This window comes from Ranitomeya imitator, chromosome 10 (assembly GCF_032444005.1).
Source record: "Ranitomeya imitator isolate aRanImi1 chromosome 10, aRanImi1.pri, whole genome shotgun sequence".
In the NCBI taxonomy this organism is placed as follows: domain Eukaryota; kingdom Metazoa; phylum Chordata; class Amphibia; order Anura; family Dendrobatidae; genus Ranitomeya; species Ranitomeya imitator.
Window position 1 is genome coordinate 1,202,049 of NC_091291.1, and position 24,433 is coordinate 1,226,481.

At 49.5% G+C, this 24,433-nt stretch overlaps 1 protein-coding gene across 1 annotated transcript; it reads left to right on the forward strand.

Moving 5' to 3' along the window:
- The first annotated feature begins 1,865 nt into the window (after window positions 1-1,865).
- LACTBL1 (lactamase beta like 1) lies at window positions 1,866-18,931 on the forward strand. Its single transcript, XM_069741447.1, has 8 exons — window positions 1,866-2,054; window positions 3,557-3,633; window positions 8,310-8,451; window positions 9,595-9,704; window positions 9,784-9,941; window positions 15,737-15,984; window positions 17,534-17,639; window positions 17,752-18,931. Exons 2-8 carry the CDS (start codon window positions 3,613-3,615, stop codon window positions 18,728-18,730), a joined length of 1,764 nt encoding a protein of 587 aa, XP_069597548.1. The 5' UTR covers window positions 1,866-2,054; window positions 3,557-3,612; the 3' UTR covers window positions 18,731-18,931.
- Window positions 18,932-24,433: the final 5,502 nt, after the last annotated feature.

A 24,433-nucleotide genomic window follows, 5' to 3' on the forward strand; every position in this document is an offset into this window, starting at 1 on the left:
TTCTGATGAAAGGATCCGAGGAGAAAGTGAAGAATTTTTCTGATGAAAGGATCCAAAGAGGAAGTGAAGAATTGTTGTAATGAAAGGATCAGAGTAGGAAGTAAAGAATTGTTCCGATAAAGGATCTGAGGGGGATGTGAAGAATTGTTCTGATGAAAGGATCCGAGGAGGAAGTAATGAATTGTTCCGATTAAAGGATCTGAGATGGATGTGAAGAATTGTTCTGATGAAAGGATCCGAGGAGGAAGTGAAGAATTGTTCTGATGAAAGGATCTGAGCAGGAAGTGAAGAATTGTTCTGATGAGAGAATCTGAGGAGGAAGTGAAGAATTGTTCTGATGAAAGGATCCAAAGAGGAAGTGAAGAATTGTTGTAATGAAAGGATCAGAGTAGGAAGTAAAGAATTGTTCCGATAAAGGATCTGAGGGGGATGTGAAGAATTGTTCTGATGAAAGGATCCGAGGAGGAAGTAATGAATTGTTCTGATGAAAGGATCCGAGGAGGAAGTGAAGAATTGTTCTGATGAAAGGATCCGAGGAGGAAGTGAAGAATTGTTGTAATGAAAGGATCCGAGTAGGAAGTAAAGAATTGTTCCGATAAAGGATCTGAGGGGGATGTGAAGAATTGTTCTGATGAAAGGATCCGAGCAGGAAGTGAAGAATTGTTCTGATGAGAGGATCTGAGGAGGAAGTGAAGAATTGTTGAAAGGATCCGAGGAGGAAGTAAAGAACTGTTCCGATAAAGGATCTGAGGGGGATGTGAAGAATTGTTCTGATGAAATGATCCGAGGAGGAAGTGAAGAATTGTTGAAAGGATCTGAGGAGGAAGTAAAGAATTGTTCCGATAAAGGATTTGAGGGGGATGTGAAGAATTGTTCTGATGAAAGGATCCGAGGAGGAAGTGAAGAATTGTTCTGATGAACAGGGAGTGCTGATTCAAGTAAAAAGCGCTGAAAACACCATGCATGTTATACATGGCTAGGAAACTGATAGCCCTGCATTGGTTATCAGAGCAGGCGCCCACAGTAACAGAATTTGTAAATAAAATTAATTTGCTATTAAATCTGGAACAAAGCATAGATTTGAAAAGGATCGGCATCTCCAAATCTGTAACTTTAGGCCTTTTAGATCATTTCATCTTCAACTTGCTTAACTGCTCACAATAACAGTCATTTTGGCCAGGGGTGCACAGACTTTTGCCGGCCTGTGGAGCTGCACTCTGCACCATCGGGCACCTCCAGCCTGGAGAACACCCCGGTCTCATATTTCTGGAGATGCCATTCTGTGCAATGTCCGAGCACCGCGCCACATTCCTGGTGCAATCGTGGTTGTCAGAAGTTTCCCGGTAGGGAGAGCAGAACGCCATCGTGTGACGGATTTACATCTAGTGGTGCACACCATGCACCCGCCAGGATGGACACGGGCACAGTGTAGTATGTGGGCACAGCTCTATCACACAGCTTTGGACTGATGGCTTCCTCCTGTAACATGGAGCTTCCAGGTCACCCCCTCCTCCAGGGTCTTTGGACTTGCAATCATTCAGTTTCCAGATTGTGGCAGATGGTCCTTGGTCACCACATGTGTCAGCTGTGACCAGGGATAAACGGACAGGATTAACCCTTCCCGGCACAGACCTCACTACTCACTGAAGTCATTAATAAACCCTTCATATGCTTGTTGTGAATATCAGCATAAGTTAGTGGCGTTCATGAATGTGGCATGGCCCCTAAATAAGTGGGGGATCACCGTCCTTAGTGGTGTTCCCGGTATTACAGCAGTGTCCTGACGATGTCACTGCTGCACAAATCCAAGCATGGGGGGGGCACTAATCTGCCGTCAGGGGTTGGATATTAAGCCGAGCATCCTCACTCTGATTAACACTAGCAACAAGCAAAGAAGTGACTGCAATGCAGGCAACAAGTCCATAGGCTCCAGATCCTCAGGACGGGAGGTCCACAACCTAGAACCAGGAGTCTAGAAAATCAAAAGGTCTGGATCTCCATGGAGGAATCCAAAGCCAAAAGCTGAGGCTCAGATTGACTTTGGATCCACGGAGGTAAGTGTGCGCTAATCACAGGGTCTATGGGCTTCCAGAACTCATTGCCCATCATCCGGTCTGGTGGATGATGTGAAATTCAGTGGCAGCAGGAGGTAAGTGTGCGCTAATTACAGGGTCTATGGGCTTCCAGAACTCATTGCCCATCATCCGGTCTGGTGGATGATGTGAAATTCAGTGGCAGCAGGAGGTAAGTGTGCACTAATCACAGGGTCTATGGGCTTCCAGAACTCATTGCCCATCATCCGGTCTGGTGGCTCCTGGAGGATGATGTGAAATTCTGTGGCAGCAGGAGGTAAGTGTGCACTAATCACAGGGTCTATGGGCTTCCAGAACTCATTGCCCATCATCCGGTCTGGTGGCTCCTGGAGGATGATGTGAAATTCTGTGGCAGCAGGAGGTAAGTGTGCACTAATCACAGGGTCTATGGGCTTCCAGAACTCATTGCCCATCATCCGGTCTGGTGGCTCCTGGAGGATGATGTGAAATTCTGTGGCAGCAGGAGGTAAGTGTGCACTAATCACAGGGTCTATGGGCTTCCAGAACTCATTGCCCATCATCCGGTCTGGTGGCTCCCGGTGGATGATGTGAAATTCTGTGGCAGCAGGAGGTAAGTGTGCACTAATCACAGGGTCTATGGGCTTCCAGAACTAATTGCCCATCATCCGGTCTGGTGGCTCCTGGAGGATGATGTGAAATTCTGTGGCAGCAGGAGGTAAGTGTGCACTAATCACAGGGTCTATGGGCTTCCAGAACTCATTGCCCATCATCCGGTCTGGTGGCTCCCGATGGATGATGTGAAATTCTGTGGCAGCAGGAGGTAAGTGTGCACTAATCACAGGGTCTATGGGCTTCCAGAACTCATTGCCCATCATCCGGTCTGGTGGCTCCCGATGGATGATGTGAAATTCTGTGGCAGCAGGAGGTAAGTGTGCACTAATCACCGGGTCTATGGGCTTCCAGAACTCATTGCCCATCATCCGGTCTGGTGGCTCCTGGAGGATGATGTGAAATTCTGTGGCAGCATGAGGTAAGTGTGCGCTAATCACAGGGTCTATGGGCTTCCAGAACTCATTGCCCATCATCCGGTCTGGTGGCTCCTGGAGGATGATGTGAAATTCTGTGGCAGCATGAGGTAAGTGTGCGCTAATCACAGGGTCTATGGGCTTCCAAAACTCATTGCCCATCATCCGGTCTGGTGGATGATGTGAAATTCTGTGGCAGCAGGAGGTAAGTGTGCACTAATCACAGGGTCTATGGGCTTCCAGAACTCATTGCCCATCATCCGGTCTGGTGGATGATGTGAAATTCTGTGGCACCATTGTCATTGAACTGAAAATATCTGCAGCTTCTGTTCCTGGTGTACACTCTGTCTAGTGGTGACCAGCAATGTCCTACAAGGTGAAGAGGACATATCTGCTGTGGGGGGAGATTGTACAACTGATGAGTCAATGTGATGACCACCATCGCTCCATATTGTGTTTCTCTTCATTCTCCTTCAGGCCGCAGGTTACATTGGAGGAGCCTAACTGATGCGAAACACTGGTCACTAGCGGGGATGGATGGACTGCCAATCCAGGTGAGGAAGAGACAAGGATCCAAAGGGGTAGTTGTCATCTCAAAAATCTAGATCCTTCTGGGGCTCAGGTCTTTGCCTCTGAGGTTGGGCAGGTTCATCTCTTGTCATTAGCATGTGGAATTTATACCATGTTAATCATGTTATTGTCCCAGCAATGAGTGGGCTCTCCGGGGGCCCCACTCAAGTGTCAAATGCTGACAAGTGGCAAAAGCTACCCAGCGCCCTGAATCTTACACACATCTCTATATCACCGGAATAACTGGGGCAAAACAAGTTAAACCTCGTACGTCCTGCCGGAGACGACACACCACTGTCTGTGTGCGCGGAGGATCAGGAGTGTGGAGTGGCGACTATACTGGTGATGTTTGAGTTAATCTACAACCTCCTAAATCTGCCCAGTGAATGAGGTCTGAGGATTACAGATTACACAGAAAATCTCCAGTACTGCAACTCTAGGAGGACATGGCTGCGAGGAGCCATCGCCACAGAGGGGGGAACGGGCCTTATAACTGACCTTCTCCAGGAGCACATGGCTGTGAGGAGCCACAGAGGGGGGAACAGGCCTTATAACTGACCTTCTCCAGGAGCACATGGCTGCGAGGAGCCATCGCCACAGAGGGGGGAACGGGCCTAATAACTGACCATCTCCAGGAGCACATGGCTGTGAGGAGCCATCGCCACAGAGGGGGGAACGGGCCTTATAACTGACCATCTCCAGGAGCACATGGCTGTGAGGAGCCATCGCCACAGAGGGGGGAACGGGCCTTATAACTGACCTTCTCCAGGAGCACATGGCTGCGAGGAGCCATCGCCACAGAGGGGGGAACGGGCCTAATAACTGACCATCTCCAGGAGCACATGGCTGTGAGGAGCCATCGCCACAGAGGGGGGAACGGGCCTTATAACTGACCATCTCCAGGAGCACATGGCTGTGAGGAGCCATCGCCACAGAGGGGGGAACGGGCCTTATAACTGACCATCTCCAGGAGCACATGGCTGTGAGGAGCCATCGCCACAGAGGGGGGAACGGGCCTTATAACTGACCATCTCCAGGAGCACATGGCTGTGAGGAGCCATCGCCACAGAGGGGGGAACGGGCCTTGTAACTGACCATCTCCAGGAGCACATGGCTGTGAGGAGCCATCGCCACAGAGGGGGGAACGGGCCTTATAACTGACCATCTCCAGGAGCACATGGCTGTAAGCAGCCATCGCCACAGAGGGGGGACCGGGCCTTATAACTGACCTTCTCCAGGAGCACATGGCTGTGAGGAGCCATCGCCACAGAGGGGTGAACGGGCCTTGTAACTGACCATCTCCAGGAGCACATGGCTGCGAGGAGCCATCGCCACAGAGGGGGGAACTGGGCCTTATAACTTACCATCTCCAGGAGCACATGGCTGTGAGGAGCCATCGCCACAGAGGGGGGACCGGGCCTTATAACTGACCTTCTCCAGGAGCACATGGCTGTGAGGAGCCATCGCCACAGAGGGGGGAACGGGCCTTATAACTGACCTTCTCCAGGAGCACATGGCTGTGAGGAGCCATCGCCACAGAGGGGGGAACGGGCCTTATAACTGGCCTTCTCCAGGAGCACATGGCTGTGAGGAGCCATCGCCACAGAGGGGGGACCGGGCCTTATAACTGACCTTCTCCAGGAGCACATGGCTGTGAGGAGCCATCGCCACAGAGGGGGGACCGGGCCTTATAACTGACCTTCTCCAGGACCACAAGGCTGTGAGGAGCCATCGCCACAGAGGGGGGAACGGGCCTTATAACTGACCTTCTCCAGGAGCACATGGCTGTGAGGAGCCATCGCCACAGAGGGGGGACCGGGCCTTATAACTGACCTTCTCCAGGAGCACATGGCTGTGAGGAGCCATCGCCACAGAGGGGGGACCGGGCCTTATAACTTACCTTCTCCAGGAGCACATGGCTGTGAGGAGCCATCGCCACAGAGGGGGGACCGGGCCATATAACTGACCTTCTCCATGAGCACATAGCTGTGAGGAGCCATCACCACAGAGGGGGGAATGGGCCTTATAACTGACCTTCTCCAGGAGCACATGGCTGTGAGGAGCCATCGCCACAGAGGGGGGAATGGGCCTTATAACTGACCTTCTCCAGGACCACATGGCTGTGAGGAGCCATCGCCACAGAGGGGGGAACGGGCCTTGTAACTGACCATCTCCAGGAGCACATGGCTGTGAGGAGCCATCGCCACAGAGGGGGGACCGGGCCTTATAACTGACCTTCTCCAGGAGCACATGGCTGTGAGGAGCCATCGCCACAGAGGGGGGACCGGGCCTTATAACTGACCTTCTCCAGGAGCACATGGCTGTGAGGAGCCATCGCCACAGAGGGGGGAACGGGCCTTGTAACTGACCATCTCCAGGAGCACATGGCTGTGAGGAGCCATCGCCACAGAGGGGGGACCGGGCCTTATAACTGACCTTCTCCAGGAGCACATGGCTGTGAGGAGCCATCGCCACAGAGGGGGGACCGGGCCTTATAACTGACCTTCTCCAGGACCACATGGCTGTGAGGAGCCATCGCCACAGAGGGGGGACCGGGCCTTATAACTGACCACCTTCAGGAGCACATGGCTGTGAGGAGCCATCACCACAGAGGGGGGAACGGGCCTTGTAACTGACCATCTCCAGGAGCACATGGCTGTGAGGAGCCATCACCACAGAGGGGAGAACGGGCCTTGTAACTGACCATCTCCAGGAGCACATGGCTGTGAGGAGCCATCACCACAGAGGGGGGAACGGGCCTTATAACTGACCTTCTCCAGGAGCACATGGCTGTGAGGAGCCATCACCACAGAGGGGGGAACGGGCCTAATAACTGACCATCTCCAGGAGCACATGGCTGTAAGCAGCCATCGCCATAGAGGGGGGACCAGGCCTTGTAACTGACCATCTCCAGGAGCACATGGCTGTGAGGAGTCATCATTACGTGTGGAGGGGTGAACCAGGCTCCAGGAGTGTCTGTGAGAAGCAATCACAACAGATGGGGGGAAACGGGTGTTATACTTGACCTTCTCAGGATAACATGGCTGTGAGTAGCCAACATTAGAGAGGGGGATCAGGCATTATACCCGACCGTCTCAGAAGCACATTTCTGTGAGGAGCCTCCATTATAGAGGGGGATCAGGCGTTATAACTGAGCGTCTCAGAAGCACATGGCTGTGAAGAGCCATTACTACAGAGGGGGACCGGGCGTTATAACTGACTGTCTCAGGATAACATGGCTGTGAGGAGCCTCCATTATAGAGGGGGATCAGTTGTTATACCCGACCGTCTCAGAAGCACATGGCTGTAAGGAGCCATTACTACAGAGGGGGACCGGGCGTTATAACTGAGCATCTCAGGAGCAAATGGCTGTGAGGAGCCATTATTACAGAGAGGGGACCGGGCGTTACAACTGACTGTCTCAGGAGCACATAGCTGTGAGGAGCCACCATTAGGCTGCCATCACACTAGCAGTATTTGGTCAGTATTTTACATCAGTATTTGTAGCCAAAACCAGGAGTGGAACAAATAGAGGAAAAGTATAATAGAAACATATGCACTTCTGCATTTATCACGCCACTCCTTACAAATACTGATGTAAAATACTGACCAAATACTGCTAGTGTGACAGCAGCCTTATGGAGGGGAGACCAGACAAGTATGGGCATACAGGGTACATACATCTCTTGCCCATCTCACACATACCAAAGCTCGCAAAATCAACAGACAGCCCTGGCAGACCAGCCTGACCAAAGAACTGAGGCGAGCTTCCAGGGCTGCTGAGCGCAGATGGAAAAGATCCCACTCCAACGAGCACTTCATCGCTTTCAAACAGTCCCTCACTACTTTCAAGACCACACTCGCCACAGCTAAACAAACCTACTTCTCGTCTCTCATATCCTCCCTGTCTCACAACCCTAAACAGTTATTCATCACCTTCAATTCTCTCCTCCGTCCCCCAGCATCTCCTCCCTCCCCACTCATCTCAGCTGAAGACTTTGCCTCATTTTTCAAGCAGAAGATTGATAACATCAGAGACAGTTTTAGCCTACAACCTGCAGTAACCACCGATCGACCAAACCGCTGCACGGCCAGTTCTACCCTCGCCTACTGTATTCTCACCCATCCCTTGTAGATTGTGAGCCCTCGTGGGCAGGGTCCTCTCTCCTCCTGTACCAGTTGTAACTTGTATTGTTTAAGATTATTGTACCTGTTTTTATTATGTATACCCCTCCTCACATGTAATGCGGCATGGAATAAATGGCACTATAATAATAAATAATAATAATACAGGGTACAGGAGGATCCGGGCAGCAATCACTTTACGACCAATGAAACAGGTGACCTTGAGCTACACGACATGTAAGGCAGCGGCCTCCATTTTTCACTCTCACCCTCTTTCTTGTCAGTCCGCAGAAACAGGTGTCATTACTTTCCGTGTCATCCATCAGTAAAGATGAGCGGCATCTGTGCTTCCGAATGGTCGTCTGTGCTGCCGAGTGGTCCCCTCCATGATCTGGGGCCACCATTAGACAGGATAGAAGGAAATGCGTGAAATGTGGTATAAAGCTGTAATAAATGCTTTCTCTGTGAGGCGCAGCCGTGGCGGTAGGTTGTAACCAGTGAGGAGGTCTGTGGTAACCGCTTCTTTTACCTGCAGCCATCGAGAAGGAGAGGCCTCAGCCGGACGACTCCTGTGCAGTGGAAATGGACGCACCTGGGGCTCATCCTCTCCTTCCTTATCTCCATCACAATGACCGGCTGCTTCATCTGGCAATTTAAACTGCCCAAACAGGATATGGGTACGTCCCTCACCTGCCCTCACGCTCGTGCCCCTGCGTCCTCCGCCTGCCCTCGCGCTCGTACCGCTGTATACTCCACCTGCCCTCGCGCTTGTGCCCCTGCATCCTCCACCTGCCCTCACGCTCTTGCCCCTGCGTCTCTCATCTGCACTCGCGCTTCTGCATCCTCCACCTGCCCTCGTGCTCGTGCCCCTCCATCCCTCGCCTGCCCTCGCACTCGTGCCCCTGAGTCCAAGTCCCTCACCTGCCCTCACGCTTGTGCGCCTATGTCCCTCACATGCCCTCACGCTCGTGCCCCTGCATCCTCCACCTGCCCTCGCGCTCGTGCCCCTGCATACTCCACCTGCCCTTGCGATCTCGCCCGTGTCCCTCATCTGCCCTCTCGCTCGTGCTCCTCCGTCCCTTGCCTGCCCTCGTGCCCCTCCATCCCTCACCTGCCCTCGCACCCCTACGTCCCAGTCCCTCACCTGCCCTCACGCTCGTGACCTTACGTCCCTCAACTGCCCTCACGCTCATGACCTTACGTCCCTCACCTGCCCTCACGCTTGTGACCCTGCATCCTCCGCCTGCCCTCACGCTCACACCCCTGCGTCCCTCACCCACTCACGCTTGTGCCCCTACATCCCTCACCTGCCCTCATGCTCGTGCCCCTACATTCCTCACCTGCGCTCACGCATGTGCCCCTACTTCCCTCACCTGCCCTCATGCTAGTGCCCCTGCGTACTCCACCTGCCCTCACGCTTGTGCCCCTACGTCCCTCACCTGCCCTCACTCTCGTGCCCCTATGTCCCTCACCTGCCCTCACATTCATGCCCCTATGTCCATCACCTGCCCTCATGGTCGTGCCCTTGTGTACTCCACCTGCCCTCATGCCTCTGCTTTCCTCAACTGCCCTCATGCTCTTGCCCGTGTACTCCATCTGCCCTCACGCTCGTGCCCCTACGTCCCTCACCTGCCCTCACACTCATGCCCCTCCGTCCCTCGCCTGCCCTCGCGCTCGTGCCCCTCCATCCCTCGCCTGCCCTCACACTCATGCCCTTGTATACTCCACCTGTTCTCCTTTACACCAAACGTACTCGTGTACCCCATTCCTCCGCCATACACATATAATAGTCATGGTTTCTGATTCTCTCTATGTTCCAGCTCCAGTGGAGGAGAAGGTCATGAGAGACTTGGTTAAGATGTGCCCCCGATTCCCAGAGCCGGTATCTTTAGACCACCCTGTGCCGGTCCTGAAGGAGGCTCTGGAGAAGGTCAGTCCTGTCCTTGATAGACCAGGACAACAAAATGATTGTGCGGCCGCTTATTCCCCATCTCATTATATCTCTACAGGTGGACAAATTCCTCAGGAGTAAAATCCGCACTCCCGGGCTGCCTGCCATGTCTGCCATAGTCACCTATAATGACACCGTACTGTGGACCGGGAACTTCGGAAAGAAAAACGCATCTGATCCCTTCTCAACTGCTCCCAACGAATACACCATTTACCGGTGAGAGGCTGCACAAAACACCCACACAGAGGTCAGGAGCGCGCTCTGCAATCTCACAAGTAACGTGTGACATTCCCCATCATGCCCCCATGCCATCTCCATCTCATGTTCCCCAATACATATCCCCATATCATGTCCACCATACACATCCCCATCTCATACCTACCCCCATCATGTCCTCCATACACATCCCCATCTCATACCTACCCCCATCATGTCCTCCATACACATCCCCATCTCATACCTACACCCATCATGTCCCCCATACACATCCCCATCTCATACCTTCCCCCATCATGTTCCCCCATACACATCCCCATCTCATACCTTCCCCCATCATGTTCCCCATCTCATAACTACCCCATCATGTCCCCCATACCCATTCCCATCTCATATCTACCCCCATCATGTTCCCCCATACACATCCCCATCTCATACCTTCCCCCATCATGTCCTCCATACACATCCCCATCTCATACCTTCCCCCATCATGTTCCCCCATACACATCCCCATCATACCCTCCCCCATCATGTTCCCCCATACACATCCCCATCTCATACCTTCCCCCATCATGCTCCCCCATACACATCCCCATCTCATACCCTCCCCCATCATGTTCCCCCATACACATCCCCATCTCATACCTACCCCCATCATGTCCTCCATACACATCCCCATCTCATACCTACCCCCATCATGTCCCCCATACACATCCCCATCTCATACCTACCCCCATACACATCCCCATCTCATACCTTCCCCCATCATGTTCCCCCATACACATCCCCATTCTCATACCCTCCCCCATCATGTTCCCCCATGCACATCCCCATTCTCATACCTTCCCCCATCATGTTCCCCCATGCACATCCCCATTCTCATACCTTCCCCCATCATGTTCCCCCGTACACATCCCCATCTCATACCCTCCCCCATCATGTTCCCCCATGCACATCCCCATCTCATACCTTCCCCCATCATGTTCCCCCATACACATCCCCATTCTCATACCCTCCCCCATCATGTTCCCCCATGCACATCCCCATTCTCATACCTTCCCCCATCATGTTCCCCCATACACATCCCCATTCTCATAACCTCCCCCATCATGTTCCCCCATGCACATCCCCATTCTCATACCTTCCCCCATCATGTTCCCCCATGCACATCCCCATTCTCATACCTTCCCCCATCATGTTCCCCCATACACATCCCCATTCTCATACCCTCCCCCATCATGTTCCCCCATACACATCCCCATCTCATACCCTCCCCCATCATGTTCCCCCATACACATCCCCATCTCATACCTTCCCCATCATGTCCCCCATGCAATCTCCATCTCATGTTCCCCAATACAAATCCCCATATCATGTCCACCATACATATCCCCATCTCATACCTACCCCCATCATGCTCCCCCATACACATCCCCATCTCATACCCAAATACACATCACCATCTCATACCTACCCCCATCATGTTCCCCCATACACATCCCCATCTCATACCTTCCCCCATCATGTTCCCCCATGCACATCCCCATTCTCATACCTTCCCCCATCATGTTCCCCCATACACATCCCCATTCTCATACCCTCCCCCATCATGTTCCCCCATGCACATCCCCATTCTCATACCTTCCCCCATCATGTTCCCCCGTACACATCCCCATCTCATACCCTCCCCCATCATGTTCCCCCATACACATCCCCATCTCATACCTTCCACCATCATGTCCCCCATGCAATCTCCATCTCATGTTCCCCAATACAAATCCCCATATCATGTCCACCATACATATCCCCATCTCATACCTACCCCCATCATGTTCCCCCATACACATCCCCATCTCATACCTACCCCCATCATGTTCCCCCATACAAATCCCCATCTCATACCTACCCCCATCATGTTCCTCCATACACATCCCCATCTCATACCTACCCCATACAAATCCCCATCTCATACCTACCCCCATCATGTTCCCCATACACATCCCCGTCTCATACCTACCCCTATCATGTTCCCCCATATACATTCCCATCTCATACCCTCCCCCCTCATGTTCCCCCATACACATCCCCATCTCATACCTACCCCCATCATGTTCCCCCATACACATCCCCATCTCATACCTACCCCCATCATGTTCCCCCATATACATCCCCATCTCATACCTACCCCCATCATGTTCCCCCATACACATCCCCATCTCATACTCTCCCCCATCATGTTCCCCCATACACATCCCCATCTCATACCTACCCCCATCATGTTCCCCCATACACATCCCCATCTTATACCTTCCCCCATCATGTTCCCCCATACACATCCCCATCTCATACTTTCCTCCATCATGTTCCCCCATACACATCCCCATCTCATACCTACCCCCATCATGTTCCCCCATACACATCCCCATCTCATACTTTCCTCCATCATGTTCCCCCATACACATCCCCATCTCATACCTACCCCCATCATGTTCCCCCATGCACATCCCCATTCTCATACCTTCCCCCATCATGTCCCCCATGCAATCTCCATCTCATGTTCCCCAATACAAATCCCCATATCATGTCCACCATACATATCCCCATCTCATACCTACCCCCATCATGTTCCCCCATACACATCCCCATCTCATACCTACCCCCATCATGTTCCCCCATACACATCCCCATCTCATACCTACCCCATACAAATCCCCATCTCATACCTACCCCCATCATGTTCCCCCATATACATCCCCATCTCATACCCTCCCCCATCATGTTCCCCCATACACATCCCCATCTCATACCTACCCCCATCATGTTCCCCCATACACATCCACATCTTATACCTTCCCCCATCATGTTCCCCCATACACATCCCCATCTCATACTTTCCTCCATCATGTTCCCCCATACACATCCCCATCTCATACCTACCCCCATCATGCTCCCCCATACACATCCCCATTTCATACCCAAATACACATCCCCATCTCATACCTACCCCCATCATGTTCCCCCATACACATCCCCATCTCATACCTTCCCCCATCATGTTCCCCCATGCACATCCCCATTCTCATACCTTCCCCCATCATGTTCCCCCATACACATCCCCATTCTCATACCCTCCCCCATCATGTTCCCCCATGCACATCCCCATTCTCATACCTACCCCCATCATGTTCCCCCATATACATCCCCATCTCATACCTACCCCCATCATGTTCCCCCATACACATCCCCATCTCATACCCTCCCCCATCATGTTCCCCCATACACATCCCCATCTTATACCTTCCCCCATCATGTTCCCCCATACACATCCCCATCTCATACTTTCCTCCATCATGTTCCCCCATACACATCCCCATCTCATACCTACCCCCATCATGTTCCCCCATACACATCCCCATCTTATACCTTCCCCCATCATGTTCCCCCATACACATCCCCATTCTCATACCTTCCCCCATCATGTTCCCCCATGCACATCCCCATTCTCATACCTTCCCCCATCATGTTCCCCCATGCACATCCCCATTTTCATACCTTCCCTCATCATGTTCCCCCATACACATCCCCATTCTCATACCTTCCCCCATGCAATCTCCATCTCATGTTCCCCAATACAAATCCCCATATCATGTCCACCATACATATCCCCATCTCATACCCTCCCCATCATGTTCCCCCATACACATCCCCATCTCATACCTACCCCCATCATGTTCCCCCATACACATCCCCATCTCATACCCTCCCCATCATGTTCCCCCATACACATCCCCATCTCATACCTACCCCCATCATGTTCCCCCATACACATCCCCATCTCATACCCTCCCCCATCATGTTCCCCCATACACATCCCCATCTTATACCTTCCCCCATCATGTTCCCCCATACACATCCCCATTCTCATACCTTCCCCCATCATGTTTCCCCATGTACATCCCCATTCTCATACCTTCTCCCATCATGTTCCCCCATGCACATCCCCATTCTCATACCTTCCCCCATCATGTTCCCCCATACACATCCCCATTCTCATACCCTCCCCCATCATGTTCCCCCATGCACATCCCCATTCTCATACCTTCCCCCATCATGTTCCCCCGTACACATCCCCATCTCATACCTACCCCCATCATGTTCCCCCATACTAATCCCCATCTCATACCTACCCCCATCATGTTCCCCCATACACATCCCCATCTCATACCTACCCCATACAAATCCCCATCTCATACCCTCCCCCATCATGTCCCCCATACACATCCCCATCTCATAACTACCCCATCATGTTCCCCCATACACATCCCCATCTCATACCTACCCCCATCATGTTCCCCCATACACATCCCCATCTCATACCTACCCCCATCATGTTCCCCCATATACATCCCCATCTCATACCTACCCCCATCATGTTCCCCCATACACATCCCCATCTCATACCCTCCCCCATCATGTCCCCATATCCATCATACATCCCCATTCTCATACCGTCCCCCATCATGTCCCCCCATACAAATCCCCATCTCATACCCTCCCCCATCATGTCCCCCATACACATCCCCATCTCATAACTACCCCATCATGTTCCCCCATACACATCCCCATCTCATACCTACCCCCATCATGTTCCCCCATATACATCCCCATCTCATACCTACCCCCATCATGTTCCCCCATACACATCCCCATCTCATACCCTCCCCCATCATGTCCCCATATCCATCATACATCCCCATTCTCATACCGTCCCCCATCATGTCCCCCCATACAAATCCCCATCTCATACCCTCCCCCATCATGTCCCTCATACACATCCCCATCTCATAACTACCCCATCATGTTCCCCCATACACATCCCCATCTCATACCTACCCCCATCATGTTCCCCCATACACATCCCCATCTCATACCTACCCCCATCATGTTCCCCCATACACATCCCCATCTCATACCTACCCCCATCATGTTCCCCCATACACATCCCCATCTCATACTTTCCTCCATCATGTTCCCCCATACACATCCCCATCTCATACCTACCCCCATCATGTTCCCCCATGCACATCCCCATCTCATACCTACCCCCATCATGTTCCCCCATACACATCCCCATCTCATACCTACCCCCATCATGTTCCCCCATATACATCCCCATCTCATACCTACCCCCATCATGTTCCCCCATACACATCCCCATCTCATACCCTCCCCCATCATGTTCCCATATCCATCATACATCCCCATTCTCATACCGTCCCCCTTCATGTCCCCCCATACACATCGCCATGCTCATACCTTCCCCCATCATGTTCCCCCATACACATCCCCATCTCATACCTTCCCTCATCATGTTCCCCATATCCATCATACATCCCCATTCTCATACCTTCCCCCATCATGTTCCCCCATACACATTCTCATCTCATCCCTTCCCCCATCATGTTCCCCCATACACATCCCCATCTCATACCTTCCCCCATCATGTTCCCCCATACACATCCCCATCTCACACCTTCCCCCATCATGTTCCCCATACACATCCCCATCTCACACCTTCCCCCATCATGTTCCCCATACACATCCCCATCTCATATCTTCCCCCATCATGCCCCCATACACATCCCCATCTCATACCTTCCCCCCATCATGTCCCCATATACAGCGCCCCCTCACATCTCCCCAGCCATGTTTTGCCCATATGTTGCCGGCATTATGAAGTGCTCCGCAGACGCCCTCACCCGCAGCTCTGACATTCCCCTCTTTTGTGCCTTCAGCATCGCCAGCATTTCCAAGCTTTTCCCAGTCCTCATGTTGTACAAGTTATGGGAGGAAGGAGAACTGAACTCTCTGGATGACCCCCTGGAGCGATACGTCACCAACTTCTCCATCAAGAACCCCCTGGGCAGAGGGCGCCACCAGGAGCACAAATACATGGCAGACGGACTAGCATTTATGGAGAAGGGCGCACAACCTGTGAAGGCCACGGCTGTGACACTGCGCAGGATGGCAAGCCAGCTCTCGGGTACAGCAGGCGGATGCAGGGGTAATGGGGCGACTGGCAGAAAGTGGGCCCACTGGAGCGGACATGCACCCCTTATACTGCCAACCTGAAAATTGCAATCTCTGTGCAGGGACTCAAGAGCAGTCAGGGTGGGCTGCCGGATATATTGGGACGTCTGCTATTCTGTTGCCGCTCCTTTCAAGATATCGCTGCACAAAGTCGGTGGCAGCATCCCCAGGCTGAGAGCCCCCTATAGTAACCCCAGATGCAGAGTCCCCCGCACAACATCCCCCCAGGCACAGAGCCCCCACACAACATCCCCAGGCACAGAGCCCCTCCACACAACATCCCCAGGAACAGAGCCCCCACACAACATCCCTAGGCACAGAGCCCTCCACACAATATCCCCAGTCACAGAGCCCCTCACACAACATCCCCAGGCACAGAGCCCCCCACACAACATCCCCAGTCACAGAGCCCCTCACACAACATCCCCAGGCACAGAGCCCCCCACACAACATCCCCAGTCACAGAGCCCCTCACACAACATCCCCAGGCACAGAGCCCCCCACACAACATCCCCAGTCACAGAGCCCCTCACACAACATTCCCAGGCACAGAGCCCCCACACAACATCCCCAGGCACAGAGCTCCCCACAACATCCCCAGGCACAGAGCCCCCACACAACATCCCCAGGCACAGAGCCCCTCACACAACATTCCCAGGCACAGAGCTCCCCACAACATCCCCAGGCACAGAGCCCCCCACACAACATCCCCAGGCACAGAGCCCCCACACAACATCCCCAGGCACAGATCCCCCCACACAACATCCCCAGGCACAGAGCCCCCCACACAGCATCCCCAGGCACAGAGCCCCCCACACAGCATCCCCAGGCACTGAGCCCCCCACACAACATCCCCAGGCACAGAGCCCCCCACACAACATCCCCAGGCACAGAGCCCCCCACACAACATCCCCAGGCACAGATCCCCCCACACAACATCCCCAGTCACAGAGCCCCCACACAACACAAGTATTTTCACAATGTGATTTCACCTCAGGTCGGGACCGGATTAAAACCCTTTCAGACCCCAGGCCCCTGACATTCTCAGATGCTTGCCTCCCCTCCATGTCATCATCATGGGACCATTTAACTCTTTCATCCCTACTGCCTTTATTATAATCCGCCCCTCTCTGAGGGTCTGGGTGCTGACAAACGCCCCATAGCAGTGGATATGGTGGTAGTTGAGTCTCTGATATCAGCTTCTCCGTTACATGCTGCGCCCACATAGGACATCACTGACTGATGCCATCCTAGAGTGCCAATAACCACTGTGTGAACAACACACAAACACCTACGACATGGGTGCTGTATGACTAGCCAGAGGAACACCATCTACTCCCCAGGTCCCATTCAGCCCTAGTCCACGCCAGGAGTGTGTGAGTCTTAAAGTTGCATTTCATCTTGTAGGATCTGTCATCAGTTAATGATCCGATAGATTACCAGGATTGTAGGGGGTCTTGGATGTTGGACCCCTATGAATCATATCAGTTCTGTATTTTCAGGTCTTCCGCGAAGGCTGCGATCCACAAATTTGCTGTGGAGAGGAACCACCCAGGAGGCTATTGAGCTTCTCCGTGATGACGTGTTGGTGGCTGATCCTGGTACCAGGTAGGTGAGATCTATCATATTTGTCAGGGGTATCGCGGGCCCAATGCCAGCAGTACCAGAGCTGGAGCCAGGACTCCTGCCATGTCCATAATGCTTGGTGCTTCTATTTCAGGTGCCACTACAGTAACCTGGCATTTTCCTTGCTTGCCCACATTTTGGCTGAACACACGTCAGAAGGAGAGTACCAGCGCTGGGTAGCAGACAACATCTTAGATCGTCTTGGCATGGAGGACACCGGCTTTGACTTTACTCCTCCAATTCTTTCTCAAATGGCTGTTGGTTTCTATGGCAGTGGTCAAGTGGCACCGCTCTATGATTTGGGCTGGTATCGCCCGTCGGGTCAGATGTATTCCACAGCGGCGGATCTGGCAAAGTTGGCAATGGTGCTTCTGGGAACGTACCACCGGCGGATTCTGGAGCCAGATACATTGAAGACAATGCTGACTCCGCTTTTCAAATGTTCCACTGATTACTTTGCCAATAGAACGGGGACCCCCTGGGAAGTGAACGAGCAGTTTGGTTATGACATCATCCGCAAGGACGGAGACTTGGATGGATACTCTGCCACCTTCTCCATGATTCCTAAGCTCCACATGAGCTTCATTGTCCTCATGTCCGGGACGCGGCCTCAGGATGAGAACGTCATCACTAAGACCTATGACTATTTAATTCCAGCTATGGAGAAAGCGTTCAGAGAGGCAGAAAAGAGACTCCGTCCAGCCCCCAACCCCACGCCTTACGTTGGATTTTACACCTACGCAAATCTAACATTTTATGAGATCAAGATTGGACCTGATGGAGTACTAGTCATGCAGCAATTTGGACCTCACATCGAAGAGCTGATCCCAGAGATCTATCGGACCATACGGCTCCACTACTTGGAGGATAGGGTCCTGCAGGTGGTCTTTGACAAAGAGTTCCCATGTACTCTCCTCCTGGGCACTGCTTCTGTATCACTGGAAACCCAGGACAGACAACTCTTTAACTTTTACCCATATGATGCTCAGGGTTTGTCTCCTGGATTCGATGCTCCAGGTCTGAATACTTACAATGTCCTGCGCATCCACCAAAAGCCTGTCTTCTACACCTAGCCAACATGCCGTCATGTGCACAAACTGAGGAACTCAAAGCCTCATTACTGCCAGGAGCGAGGGGGCGACAGAGCGAGGGGCCCCCTAACATGTGGACGATCGCAGCACTGGGACTGCAATGAAGGGTTAATGGAGGGGGTACGAGGTGTTCCTTGCACAATATGTAACACAATCTCCTATAATAAAGATGTTAGTTACCCCAATGTCTGGACTGCTTCATCACTTGAGGGGCTGAGGATGACCCCGACAGAAGCCATATCTATCATGTGTTATATAGGGGTCGTGTATGGCACATTCACTAAGTGAAGACATCTAGTGCCAGGTCCCACGCTTATTTCTGTAGGTAACAGGGTTATAGGAGAGGGCCCTCATTCCTAAAATGCAGGGAGCTGAACTTACAAGACACATCGGGACCCGTAAGATTCACATCATTCAGGATAGGTGACAACTTGCTGACCCGTGGGTGTCCGTCCCCTGGACCCGCAATGTCGTCACAGCAGGGAATTCATTTATACCCGTCAGGGAACTTCTGTCCCTATTACAACATGAAGTGGCACGTGGAACACCTGAAGTATAGGGAATGGATGAAGAGGTGGTCAACGTGGCACAGGGCCGCTTGTTCTGCCCATCCCTGCAGATCCCAGCACTGATCATGGACACACAATGACTTGTATTCACTACAGAACCACTTTAATGATGGGAAAGTAATCACCTGTCCTTGTGGTACCATAATGTCTCCTTTATCAAAAAGTATCCGTGCTAATATAATATCCCGGAGTATCCTTCAGGACAAGAGATATTACACTATGTGGTACTGAGTATACTATATACTGTATATTACCAGTTATCTGGTCACTATGTGGTGCTGTACATACGATACACAGTATATAATCAGTTATCTGGTCACTATGTGGTACTGTGTATACCATACACAGTATATAATCAGTTATCCGGTCACTATGTGGTACTGTGTATACCATATACTGTATATAATCAGTTATCTGGTAATTATGTGGTACTGTATATACTATATACTGTATATAACTAGTCATCCGGTCACTATGTGGTGCTGTACATAATATATACAGAATATAATCAGTTATCTAGTCACTATGTGGTACTGTGTATACTATATACTGTATATTACCAGTTATCTGGTCACTATGTGGTGCTGTACATAATATATACAGAATATAATCAGTTATCTGGTCACTATGTGGTACTGTATATACTATATACTCTATATAACCAGTTATCTGGTCACTTTGTGGTACTGTGTATACTATATACAGTATATAACCAGTTATCTGATCACTATGTGGGTACTGTGTATACTATATACTGTATATTACCAGTTATCTGGTCACTATGTGGTGCTGTACATAATATATACAGAATATAATCAGTTATCTAGTCACTATGTGGTACTGTGTATACTATATACTGTATATTACCAGTTATCTGGTCACTATGTGGTGCTGTACATAATATATACAGAATATAATCAGTTATCTAGTCACTATGTGGTACTGTGTATACTATATACTGTATATTACCAGTTATCTGGTCACTATGTGGTGCTGTACATAATATATACAGAATATAATCAGTTATCTAGTCACTATGTGGTACTGTGTATACTATATACAGTATATTACCAGTTATCTGGTCACTATGTGGTGCTGTACATAATATATACAGAATATAATCAGTTATCTAGTCACTATGTGGTACTGTGTATACTATATACAGTATATTACCAGTTATCTGGTCACTATGTGGTGCTGTACATAATATATACAGAATATAATCAGTTATCTGGTCACTATGTGGTACTGTATATACTATATACTCTATATAACCAGTTATCTGGTCACTTTGTGGTACTGTGTATACTATATACAGTATATAACCAGTTATCTGATCACTATGTGGGTACTGTGTATACTATATACTGTATATTACCAGTTATCTGGTCACTATGTGGTGCTGTACATAATATATACAGAATATAATCAGTTATCTAGTCACTATGTGGTACTGTATATACTATATACTGTATATTACCAGTTATCTGGTCACTATGTGGTGCTGTACATAATATATACAGAATATAATCAGTTATCTAGTCACTATGTGGTACTGTGTATACTATATACTGTATATTACCAGTTATCTGGTCACTATGTGGTACTGTATATACTATATACTGTATATTACCAGTTATCTGGTCACTATGTGGTGCTGTACATAATATATACAGAATATAATCAGTTATCTAGTCACTATGTGGTACTGTATATACTATATACTGTATATAACCAGTTATCAGGCTCATGTTTAATGTATTTGTCTAGATTTGACTCGTATTCACATGTAAAGCGCCATGGAATAAATGGCGCTATAAAAATGTATAATAATAATAATAATAATCTGGTCACTATGTAGTACAGTGTATGCTATACAGTGGGGCAAAAAAGTATTTAGTCAGTCAGCAATAGTGCAAGTTCCACCACTTAAAAAGATGAGAGGCGTCTGTAATTTACATCATAGGTAGACCTCAACTATGGGAGACAAACTGAGAAAAAAAATTCCAGAAAATCACATTGTCTGTTTTTTTCAAAACTCCTCTGGATCATCCAAATGCTCTCTAGCAAACTTCAGATGGGCCCGGACATGTACTGGCTTAAGCAGTGGGACACGTCTGGCACTGCAGGATCTGAGTCCATGGTGGCGTAGTGTGTTACTTATGGTAGACCTTGTTACATTGGTCCCAGCTCTCTGCAGTTCATTCACTAGGTCCCCCCCGCGTGGTTCTGGGATTTTTGCTCACCGTTCTTGTGATCATTCTGACCCCACGGGGTGGGATTTTGCCAGGAGCCCCAGATCGAGGGAGATTATCGGTGGTCTTGTATGTCTTCCATTTTCTAATTATTGCTCCCACTGTTGATTTCTTCACTCCAAGCTGGTTGGCTATTGCAGATTCAGTCTTCCCAGCCTGGTGCAGGGCTACAATTTTGTTTCTGGTGTCCTTTGACAGCTCTTTGGTCTTCACCATAGTGGAGTTTGGAGTCAGACTGTTTGAGGGTGTGCACAGGTGTCTTTTTATACTGATAACAAGTTTAAACAGGTGCCATTACTACAGGTAATGAGTGGAGGAAAGAGGAGACTCTTAAAGAAGAAGTTACAGGTCTGTGAGAGCCAGAAATCTTGATTGTTTGTTTCTGACCAAATACTTATTTTCCACCATAATATGCAAATAAATTGTTAAAAAAACAGACAATGTGATTTTCTGGATTTTTTTTTCTCAGTTTGTCTCCCATAGTTGAGGTCTACCTATGATGTAAATTACAAACGCCTCTCATCTTTTTAAAGGGACACTGTCACCTGAATTTGGAGGGAACAATCTTCAGCCATGGAGGCGGGGTTTTGGGGTTTTTGATTCACCCTTTCCTTACCCGCTGGCTGCATGCTGGCTGCAATATTGGATTGAAGTTCATTCTCTGTCCTCCATAGTACACACCTGCGCAAGGCAAGATTGGGTAAGGAAAGGGTGAATCAAAAACCCCAAAACCCCGCCTCCATGGCTGAAGATTGTTCCCTCCAAATTCAGGTGACAGTGTCCCTTTAAGTGGTGGAACTTGCAATATTGCTGACTGACTAAATACTTTTTTGCCCCACTGTATACTGTATATAACCATTTATCTGGTAATTATGTGGTACTGTATATACTATATACTGTTTATAACCAGTTATCTGGTCACTATGTGGTGCTGTACATACGATACATAGTATATAATCAGTTATCTGGTCACTATGTGGTACTGTATATACTATATACTGTATATTACCAGTTATCTGATCATTATGTGGTACTGAGTATACTATATACTGTATATTACCAGTTATCTGATCATTATGTGGTACTGAGTATACTATATACTGTATATTACCAGTTATCTGATCATTATGCGGTACTGAGTATACTATATACTGTATATTACCAGTTATCTGGTCACTATGTGGTACTGTATATACTATATACTGTATATAATCAGTTATCTGGTCACTATGTGGTACTGTGTATACCATATACTGTATATAATCAGTTATCTGGTCACTATGTGGTACTGTGTATACTATATACAGTATATAATCAGTTATCTGGTAATTATGTGGTACTGTATATACTATATACTCTATATAACCAGTTATCTGGTCACTATGTGGTACTGTGTATACCATATACTGTATATAACCAGTTATCTGATCACTATGTGGTACTGTATATACTATATACTGTAAATAACTGGTTATCTGATCACTATGTGGTACTGCGTATACTATATACTGTATATAACCAGTTATCTGATCACTATGTGGTACTGTGTATACTATATACTGTATATAACCAGTTATCTAGTCACTATGTGGTACTGTATATACTATACACTGTATATAACCAGTTATCTGGTCATTATGTGGTGCTGTGTATACTATATACTGTATATAACCGGTTATCTGGTCACTGTGGTACTGTGTATACTATATACTGTATATAACCGGTTATCTGGTCACTCTGTGGTACTGTATATACTATATATAACCAGTAATCTGCTCACTATGTGGTACTGTGTATACTATATACTGTATATAACCAGTTATCTAGTCACTATGTGGTGCTGTGTATACTATATACTGTATATAACCAGTTATCTAGTCACTATGTGGTACTGTATATACTATATATAACCAGTAATCTGCTCACTATGTGGTACTGTGTATACTATATACTCTATATAACCAGTTATCTGATCACTATGTGGTGCTGTGTATATTATAAACTGTATATAACCGGTTATCTGGTCACTATGTGGTACTGTGTATACTATATACTGCATATAACCAGTTATCTGGTCACTATGTGGTACAGTGTCATGATTTGGTAATTCAGTACCACAATGGACATAGGAGTCAGAGCACATACAGTGACCTGACAGTAACCCAAAAACATAGAACGAGCTCTGAGACGTGGACACTATGCTGACCGCAATCCCTAATCCTCTCCAACCACACTAAAGGCAGCCGTGGATTGCGCCTAACGCTCCCTATGCAACTCGGCACAGCCTGAGAAACTAGCTAGCCTGAAGATAGAAAATAAGCCTACCTTGCCTCAGAGAGAAATACCCCAAAGGAAAAGGCAGCCACCCACATATAATGACTGTGAGTTAAGATGAAAAGACAAACGTAGAGATGAAATAGATTTAGCAAAGTGAGGCCCGACTTTCTGAACAGAGGGAGGATAGGAAAGGTAACTTTGCGGTCAACACAAAACCCTACAAACAACCACGCAAAGGGGGCAAAAAGACCCTCCGTACCGAACTAACGGCACGGAGGTACACCCTCTGCGTCCCAGAGCTTCCAGCAAGCACGAGAAAACTAATAAGCAAGCTGGACAGAAAAAAACAGCAAACAAAAAGCAAAAGCGGAACTTAGCTATGCAGAGCAGCAGGCCACAGGAACGATCCAGGAGGAAACAGGTCCAATACTAGAACATTGACTGGAGGCCAGGATCAAAGCACTAGGTGGAGTTAAATAGAGCAGCACCTAACGACTTCACCACATCACCTGAGGAAGGAAACTCAGAAGCCGCAGTACCACTTTCCTCCACCAACGGAAGCTCACAGAGAGAATCAGCCGAAG